The sequence below is a fragment of the Oncorhynchus clarkii genome, chromosome 23 (assembly GCF_045791955.1).
Source record: "Oncorhynchus clarkii lewisi isolate Uvic-CL-2024 chromosome 23, UVic_Ocla_1.0, whole genome shotgun sequence".
In the NCBI taxonomy this organism is placed as follows: domain Eukaryota; kingdom Metazoa; phylum Chordata; class Actinopteri; order Salmoniformes; family Salmonidae; genus Oncorhynchus; species Oncorhynchus clarkii.
The window spans coordinates 43,581,757-43,591,481 of record NC_092169.1 but is presented as its reverse complement, the minus strand read 5'-3'; the positions used below and the strand labels follow the sequence as shown (position 1 = coordinate 43,591,481).

The 9,725-nt window shown below is 44.1% G+C and overlaps 1 protein-coding gene across 1 annotated transcript; it reads right to left on the bottom strand.

Moving 5' to 3' along the window:
• Window positions 1–4,745: 4,745 nt before the first annotated feature.
• Window positions 4,746–6,902, bottom strand: LOC139381344 (proteasome subunit beta type-1-like). Its single transcript, XM_071124798.1, has 6 exons — window positions 6,715–6,902; window positions 6,238–6,345; window positions 5,835–5,916; window positions 5,555–5,684; window positions 5,312–5,418; window positions 4,746–5,053 (listed from the first exon to the last, which is right to left on the bottom strand). The coding sequence occupies exons 1-6, from the start codon at window positions 6,810–6,812 to the stop codon at window positions 4,868–4,870; spliced, it is 711 nt and encodes a 236-aa protein (XP_070980899.1). The 5' UTR covers window positions 6,813–6,902; the 3' UTR covers window positions 4,746–4,867.
• Window positions 6,903–9,725: the final 2,823 nt, after the last annotated feature.

The following is a 9,725-nucleotide window of genomic DNA, read 5'->3' as shown; positions in this document are numbered from 1 at the left end:
AACCAACTTTACACAGGCTACTGTTTGGCTGTAGCCCACGCCAAATAAATGAAAGATAACCCACAAGCCAATCGTGACCTTCTCTTGTGAAGCCCAGACGTAAGAGAGAGAACAAAGGCTAAACCTGGTCTTAACTTCCAATGCTCCAACCCCTCTCCACTCCACTCCGCCAACCGCCAGGATGCCAAGCATCATAACTTTCAAGGGATTACTGTGATTGGCAGATAGCAGGTTGATTGGCATGTCGAACCCCGCGAACACTGGGTACTGTTAAGTACAACACAACCACCTACTAGGCTAACACATAACACACAGCAAGAGTGTGGAAAAGACGATGGCCAGCTGCTGTCCAAGCGTTTTGTTGAAGCGCTCCACAAGGCTATCACTTTGAGGATGGAGAGGAGTAGTGGGGTCTTGTGCATACCCAGCCTCTCACACATGGTGGCGAACACACGGGACTCAAAGTTTCTGCCTTGGTCGCTGTGGATGGACTCCGCAGCTCCAAACCTGCTGAACATCCCCGCTGTCAGGGCGTCGACGATGGTCTCTGCCTCCTGGTTAGGCAGAGCATAGGCCTCGGGCCATTTTGTGAAATAGTCCATGGCCGTGAGCACCCAGCGGTTTCCACTGTCTGTGGTGGGGAACGGCCCAACTACATCCACTCCCACCCTCTCCATGGGAGGTCCCACTGGGAACTGTTGGAGCTGAGCATGAGAGCGGCCTGGGGGGCCCTTTCTCGCCGTGCAGTTGTCACAGCGGCGACAAAAGTCCTCCACATCCCTCTTGTGCTGCCCCCAGTAAAAGCCCTGACGGAGGCGGCGGAGTGTTTTTGTGACCCCAAAGTGTCCAGTCCCCACCCCCCCATGAGTACTCTGGAGCACAGCCTCCCGCAATGCTTTTGGGACCACCACCTGCCACCTCTCCTCTCCCGTAGCTGACTCCTTCCATGCCCGCTGTAGCACGCCATCAGCCAGCCGCAGTCTCTCAAACTTTGACCACAACCCTTTGGTCGCGAGAGAGAGCGCTGTCATCTCTTCCCATGGTGGCCTCACCTGCGCCTCTACCTACTGTAACACTGGCTGTAGGTCTGTGTCCCGTCCCTGCTGCTGCCCCCATTCAGCCACGTCGACAGTCTGCAGCTCACTGCAGACAGGCCCGCTCGCCCGACACACTGTGGCACAGACCCTCTCCTCTGCACACAGGTCTCTCTCCTATCCCTCTCTCCTGTATTTAAGAAGTTATCATTCCACGACCTCACCCACAGCAAACCAGGGGTCATCCTCAGTCAGCCCCATCCTCACCCACAGCAAACCAGGGGTCATCCTCAGTCAGCCCCATCCTCACCCACAGCAAACCAGGGGTCATCCTCAGTCAGCCCCATCCTCACCCACAGCAAACCAGGGGTCATCCTCAGTCAGCCCCATCCTCACCCACAGCAAACCAGGGGTCATCCTCAGTCAGCCCCATCCTCACCCACAGCAAACCAGGGGTCATCCTCAGTCAGCCCCATCCTCACCCACAGCAAACCAGGGGTCATCCTCAGTCAGCCCCATCTTTCTCCGGAAGTTAGATTCCGTACCTGCATCTCCTTCAGGAGCATCAAGCAAGGGCATCATACCTGAAGCCTGTACCACATCTGTAACAGACTTCTTCAAACAAGGTATGATGCAAGCAACACATCACATCAATAATAAAAATACAAGAATTAGGGTCAGAAATCCAGTAACCACCAGTGATGCATACTCACCAAGCCACACCCCCATCCAAGACATCCAGCCAGACTCCTCCACCCCAGCCACGCCCTTCATTTCTGCCGAAAGCTTGTCCAACCCAACCAATGCTTTTGATATGCTCCCATCTGGGATATTATTAGGTATAAATGTACGACATTGTTCACCAACATTTTTGGTCAGGATCATATCTAAAGTCAATCAATTCTGCCTGGCGGTCCTGGTAGTAGCCTCCAATTGCTCAGCCATACCAGTAAGGACAGAGCAGGTATAGTTAACAAAACGTTGTTGATTATAGTATATTTATCCATGAGGTCTGTTTGGCATCCACAATAGCGGGGCCAAGAATTGGTAGTAGGTGCCATAAACCATCATTCCTGTTTAGGGCCTGGAATTCCTGAGGAACACCTACTGGCACACATAGTAGGTTGAAATATATATTATCTGTTTCCTCAGACCAAGGTGCATCACGCTTGATTTAATTTTAAAAAGTCAGTTAAGGACAAATTCTTATTTACAATGATGGCCTATACCAGCCAAATTCGGACAATTGTGCACCACCCTATGAGACTCCCAATCCCAGCTGGTTGTGACACAGCTGGTTGTGATTTGAACCAGTTTCTCACTAGTCACGCCTCTAGCACTGAGATGCAGCGTCTTGTCCCACTTGGGAGCCCCAAGTGTGACGGCACTTCAACTTTCAAAGCTCTTGAAATTTTCCTGACTGACCTTAACTCGAAGTAGACTGTAATTTCTCTTTGCTTATTTGAGCTGTTCTTGCCATAATATGGATTTGGTCTTTTACCAAATAGGGCCATTTCTGTATACAACCCCTACCTTGTCACAACACAACTGATTTGCTCAAATACATTAAGGGAAGAAACTCCACAAATGAATTTATGGTGCATTTCAGGTGACTACCTATTTTTGAAACTATCCACCGCCATTGTCGCAACCCCTATTACCAGCCTGTTCAACCTCTCTTTCATATCGTCTGAGATCCCCAAGGATTGGAAAGCTGCCGCAGTCATCCCCCTCTTCAAAGGGGGAGACACCCTGGACCCAAACTGTTACAGACCTATATCCATCCTGCCCTGCCAATCTAAGGTCTTCGAAAGCCAAGTCAACAAACAGATCACTGACCATCTCGAATCCCATCGTACCTTCTCCGCTGTGCAATCTGGTTTCCGAGCCGGTCACGGGTGCACCTCAGCCACGCTCAAGGTACTAAACGATATCATAACCGCCATCGATAAAAGACAGTACTGTGCAGCCGTCTTCATCGACCTGGCCAAGGCTTTCGACTCTGTCAATCACCATATTCTTATCGGCAGACTCAGTAGTCTCGGTTTTTCTAATGACTGCCTCGCCTGGTTCACCAACTACTTTGCAGACAGAGTTCAGTGTGTCATATCGGAGGGCATGTTGTCCGGACCTCTGGCACTCTATGGGGGTGCCACAGGGTTCAATTCTCGGGCCGACTTTTCTCTGTATATATCAATGATGTTGCTCTTGCTGTGGGCGATTCCCTGGTCCACCTCTACGCAGACGACACCATTCTGTATACTTCTGGCCCTTCCTTGGACACTGTGCTATCTAACCTCCAAAAAAGCTTCAATGCCATACAACACTCCTTCCGTGGCCTCCAACTGCTCTTAATCGCTAGTAAAACCAAATGCATGCTTTTCAACTGTTTGCTACCTGCACCCGCACGCCCGACTAGCATCACCACCCTGGATGGTTCCGACCTAGAATATGTGGACATCTATAAGTACCTAGGTGTCTGGCTAGACTGTAAACTCTCATTCCAGACTCATATCAAACATCTCCAATCTAAAATCAAATCTAGTCGGCTTTCTATTTCGCAACAAAGCCTCCTTCACTCACACCGCCAAACTTACCCTAGTAAAACTGACTATCCTACCGATCCTCGACTTCGGCGATGTCATCTACAAAATATCTTCCAATACTCTACTCAGCAAACTGGATGCAGTTTATCACAGTGCCATCCGTTTTGTTACTAAAGCAGCTTATACCACCCACCACTGCGACCTGTATGCTCTAGTCGGCTGGCCCTCGCTACATATTCGTCGCCAGACCCACTGGCTCCAGGTCATCTACAAGTCCATGCTAGGTAAAGCTCCGCCTTATCTCATTTCACTGGTCACGATGGCAACACCCACCCATAGCACTCGCTCCAGCAGGTGTATCTCACTGATACACCTGCTGTATGAGCCAACACCTCATTTGGCCGCCTTTCCTTCCAGTTCTCTGCTGCCTGTGACTGGAACGAATTGCAAAAATCGTTGAAGTTGGAGACTAATCTCCCTCACCAACTTTAAACATCTGCTATCTGAGCAGCTAACCGATCGCTGCAGCTGTACATTGTCCATCGGTAAATAGCCCACCCAATTTACCTACCTCATCCCCATACTGTTTTTTATTTATTTACTTTTCTGCTCTTTTGCACACCAGTATCTCTACCTGCACATGACCATCTGATCATTTATCACTCGTTAATCTGCTAAATTGTAATTATTCACCTACCTCATGCCTTTTGCACACAATGTATATACTCTTTCTTTTTCTGTTTTATTGACTTGTTTGTTTACTGCATGTGTAACTGTGTGCTCACACTGCTATGCTTTATCTTGGCCAGGTCGCAGTTGTAAATTAGAACTTGTTCTCAACTAGCCTACCTGGTTAAATAAAGGTGAAATAAAAAAATAAAAAAATGAAGCTGGTTGAGAATGCCAAGTGTGTGTGCAAAGCTGTCATGAAGGCTATTTGAAGAATCTCATATATTTTAAATTTGTTTAACACTGTTACTACATGTGTGTTACTTCATTGTTTTGATGTCTTCACTATTATTCTACAATGTAGAAAATAGTACAAATAAAGACCCTAGAATGAGCAGGTGTTCTAAACTTTTGACCGGTAGTGTATGTTGAGCAAGAATTGTCTTGATACATTTGGAAACTTTCATGTTTCTTGATTTATACTGACATGAGAAAATAAACTACAGGGAACATTTTTATTCTTCAGCAAGAATGTAAAGAGAAAAGCAGGGGAAGGGTCCAAAATATGAAAAATCCAGACAAAAGCAGTAGCTTGAAATGGTGGCAGAAATAGGTTGTTCAGTCCTTCCTGAGTGGGACTGTTTCTTCTTTGATGCCATCCTTGGTGACGATGCAGATCCTGAGGGCATCTCCGGTGTACACGTCTCTCTCAGCAGCAGAGATGAAGACATCTTTGACCAGCTGCACAGCCTTCTCCTGGTTCAGGGGCAGGTGCTGCACACCCTCCATGTTCTTGAATCCAATCTAATAGTAAATTAAGAATAAAAGACAGACTAAGGGGCAATACAGAAACAAAGAGATGGTTTGTCCCGAACCAAAGATATCTTGGTCACTAGAATGTCTAGGGTTTCCTTGCCACTGCTAAATTCTGTATACACATTTGGCATACAAACATTCAAGCCATATTGTGCTGTCAAATTGGACAGAGGTGCTTTGGGGGGGAACAAAGCCCTCAAAAGCTAATAGCAATGCTCAACTTATACCACTTTTTGGTTTATTTACCTGATTGTCAAGCAGAGGTTGCAGCATGGCACTCGCTGAGCCACCAGCTTTGTATGTGTCTCTCTGATAGGATCCCACAGGGTCAAAACTGTAAACAGCTCCTTTACCTGAAAAGCAAAAACAAACCAGCTCAGTTTAGAGTCATAAATAGTGGACTATACTTAACACATGCAGTGAATACCTTACACATATGGAACCAGGCATCTGATAATAGTAATAGCAGCAATAGAACAGGAGTCATACCCTCCTCATCCAAGCCACCGATGATGTTGTAAACGTAGTAGGGGAAGAATCTTCTACCGTACAGGATTGTTGACAGCATGGCTGCGATGGCTCCACTTGTCATGCTCTTGTTGTTTGAATGCTTGTACATCTAAAAATACATTTTCCCATCAGATATTGGCTGATGTTAGAAAATTATACATTTACAAACGTTAACTTATTGTGTACGCCATAACTTTCAGCTCAACTAACAATTTTGAAAGAAAATTATGAAAGTGAAACAGCCTCAAAATGATCTCACCTTTAATCTTGCATCAATGATTTTGGTCAGAGTCAAGCAATCCCCATGGAATCCACTGCAGCCTATGACAGTTGTATTTGTTCTGTGAGAAATTAAACATCTATTAGTAACAGCACCGTAACTTAGTGGTGAAATATTTAACATATAATTTATTATGATGTTCACAAGCATAGACAGGCAGCCCATTTATGATTTCTCCACGACTAATTGTTTTTTTTGTTCAGCTCAGAAAAAGATCTGTGATTGATCAGATTGGTCAAATGACCAATTAGTGAAAAAATATCAGAATTGAGCTGCCTGTCTAAACACAGCAATAGTGAGGCAGTAAATGGGGTTAAACCACACCATCTGGCAATTTGCCTTCGGTAATCCTAGGAAATACAGTTGTGTGCACTTGACTTACAACTTGTAACATTTTGGAGAGTCACGACTGTGGATTGAATAGCCTTCACTCAAACGTGTGTCTGAGGCCACAATGGCGAAGTCTTCACCTGCAACGGCAAGCACAGTCCTGAAAACACACAAAAAAGTTAAGTGGCAGTTGACATGATGCCCTAACAAACAAGTTGACGTTAGTTTTGGCAAAACCTTAATTAACTTAACTACCAGATAATTAACGTTAGCTACTGTAGCTAACTGAAATCGAAACCAGATAAACATGTATTGTTGTTCACGTAGTTAGCTAACGTTACTTAACTACGAACATCTATTGATGAAGTGTTAGCTATTTGCACAATGACATATTACTAGTCAGACGCTATCTCCAGTCAGTGTCCATTCTGCAGAACACAATTATGTACAGAATTAGCTAGGTAACGTTACTGTAGCTTGCTATCATTTGGGCTACCAAAACGATTGTTAGTTGGATATTGACGCTTACCCTCCGTTGAAGGAATATGGAGAGAATCGGTGCTCTACTGGTCCAGTATAGTGATACTCCTTCATTTTCCCATTATCTCCATAAACTTGCGTAAACATTATAGCAGTTAGCAAGGAAACCCGAACTCTTCAACTTGCTGAGACAAATGGGAAATCTCGCTGTATCACTGCAATATGGCGGACGGAAATGCTTCTTCTTCTTCATCATCATCAACAACCGACAAAACAAAAAAAGTTGTCTTTCCTACCACCCAGTGGCTGGAGTCATGGTGAGAGTTCGAAAAAGCGGTGAGGGAGGAGCGCTCTCAAATCGAACAGTAATCTGTGCAGCTCAACAATGTTACCAGCAGAAACAATGTCCAGAAACAATTTTAAAACATATTTTCATTGGGAAAGCAGATAAAGCATTTTTTAAATAAAAAAACATCACTTTAGCATATGAAAATACAGAATCCTACTAATTACGACACTTTTGTCTTGTGCGGACTTCGCTGCTTGGGCTTAACGGTTTCCGTTGTAAGACGTGATGAATACACATTCATCACGTCTTACAACGGAAACCGTTAATAACAAAACGGAAGCTAACGGTAATGAAACGGCGAGGGACCTACCTGAATTTGTCCAATATAATCTCGTTTTCATTGCAAAACTTTTTCCTTTCGTAGTAAACGTTTTGCAACAGAATAAACGTAATGAATACAGCCCTCTTGTGTCTCTTTCAGTAAGTCTTCGTCCGCAGAGATGAGGGTAAAGCCATTGCATTTAGGTTAACATTTTGTAACAAATTATGCGATTCACTTTGAGCCTGGCCTTTGGTGTTGCTACCGGTATCTACGTTTTTCGTAGATGTATACACTAGCTTTTTATTGCTGTATAACTATAACGTATCAATCTACCAAGCTAACTCGCCTTTACCTTAGCTAGCTAGGTAAGTTAACGTAAACTCGTACATCGCCTTGGTCCGTACAATTTCCCTTAATTTAGCGCCCCAAAAACGTAATACTTCCAGATCAACTGTAATGTCAATACCAGTGTAAAGCACAATTTCTCCCCTTTCCAACAGAATCAATTACATGACCTAAAAGCTGCCCGTATCTGCATAATTCAAGCAGGCAATGAGCCCCGTCGGATCTTTTTTAATGAAGGTTTGTGTCGAATTTGAATCGGGTTTTTAGGGCGGTGTTAAAGTGATCTTAGAAGTAAACAGCGGCTTTGAGAATGATGATCGCATGCAATGATGGTGAAAAAAATGACTAGGTATCCCCCCCTTACCCCCGTCACTGTCCATTTCTTGTTTTTAAAGGATGATAGAAGTGCTACACCTGGTGGAGAGAGATTGTAAGACAGAAAAAGTAGCTTGTGGACTTCAGGAAACTACTAGGTTTCTATTCAAGCGTTGATCAACATGGTAATGGCTCTATAGTATTGGAGAAAAGTTGAAAGAAACTGACCCTCCGTTACATCTTGACGTGTCATGTCGTAACGTACGTTACCCTCCGTTCTGACCCTCCGTACTGACCCTCCGTTACATCTTGACGTGTCATGTCGTAACGTACGTTACGACATGACACGTCAAGATGTAACGGAGGGTCAGTTTCTTTCAACTTTTCTCCAATACTATAGAGCCATTACCATGTTGATCAACGCTTGAATAGAAACCTAGTTCACACCCCCGATTTTGACATCAACACAGTCGCTTACCGCATGTTGCGGTTTACCTTACCCTGGGGACAATACAAGGAGTTTGGGCTATTCCTAGCTTTGGGACACTACATCGGGAGTCTGTGTATTCAGCCTGATCTCATAGACAAGACGTAACATAATAAATGTACATCTGGAACACTCATTGGTATTATATGTTACTTTTGGTATGTATGGTTCAGTGCTTAATTTGTAAGCACTAATTTGTAAGTAGTCCTTGTGCATAGAGTTGTATGGTTTGTTTAACTTTGCAATCATTGGTATTTATTTTGTTACTACCGTGGAATTACCCATTTATTAATACCCTGTCTGGAACATAAGTGTTTGACAGTTGTAGATGACCTGAGAGGACCATTTCCAGAATCAAACACTGTCATGTTCCAGACGGTGTATTTAGAAATTCAATTCAATTCCGTTTGCTGTTGAGTGACTGCTTAAGTTAGCTGTTAGCTACCGATAATACACAGGGGGCGTAGAGACTGTCACTGCTTTTTGAGTCATCACCGCTCGACGTGATTGATTTATGGGATCAATATCATGCCAAATGTATTCGCAAATGTAAGATACCAATCCACAAATGTAAATCACCAATCCACAAATGGCGCGATGGGTAACGATGCTTCGATGGTGTCTTGTTGATGTGTGCAGAGTGTCCCTGGTTCAATAACAGGTTGGGGCGAGGAGAGTGACGGATGCAAAAGTTTGATCCCATATCCTACACCGAGGTAAAGACAGTTTCAGGTTGGATATTCGCCTGTAGTTTTCCTTACGTCCACCAACAGCAGTTAGGGACCGTCAACATAGTGACAAATCACATTTCTCGAATTTCAATAGCTCTTTAACCATTACAAACATTTTCAAAACTGGTTGTAGCTAACCCGATGGCATAGACGCACATTGCACACCCTTTAGTTTGTCCATTTTTATCTCACAAGATTTTAAAATAATTTTTCAAAATGTAGAATTTCAATAGCTCCTTGGTCATGTGACTTAGTGACTTCAAACAAGGTGCAGAATGTCGACTGACTACCCTTCGAAATTGCACACCCTTTAGCTTGTCCATTTTTATCTCACATGGTTTTACACAATTTTTTCAAAATTTAGAATTTCATTAGCTCCTTGGTCATATGACCTGGTGACTTCAAACAAGGTTCAGAATGTCCACTCAGTGGCCCTACACATTGCACACCCTTTAGTTTGTCCATTTTCATCTCACATGGTTTTACATGAATTTTTCAACATTTAGAATTTCAATAGCTCCTTGGTCATGTGACCTAATGTCCGCTGACTACCCTTCTATATTGCACACTC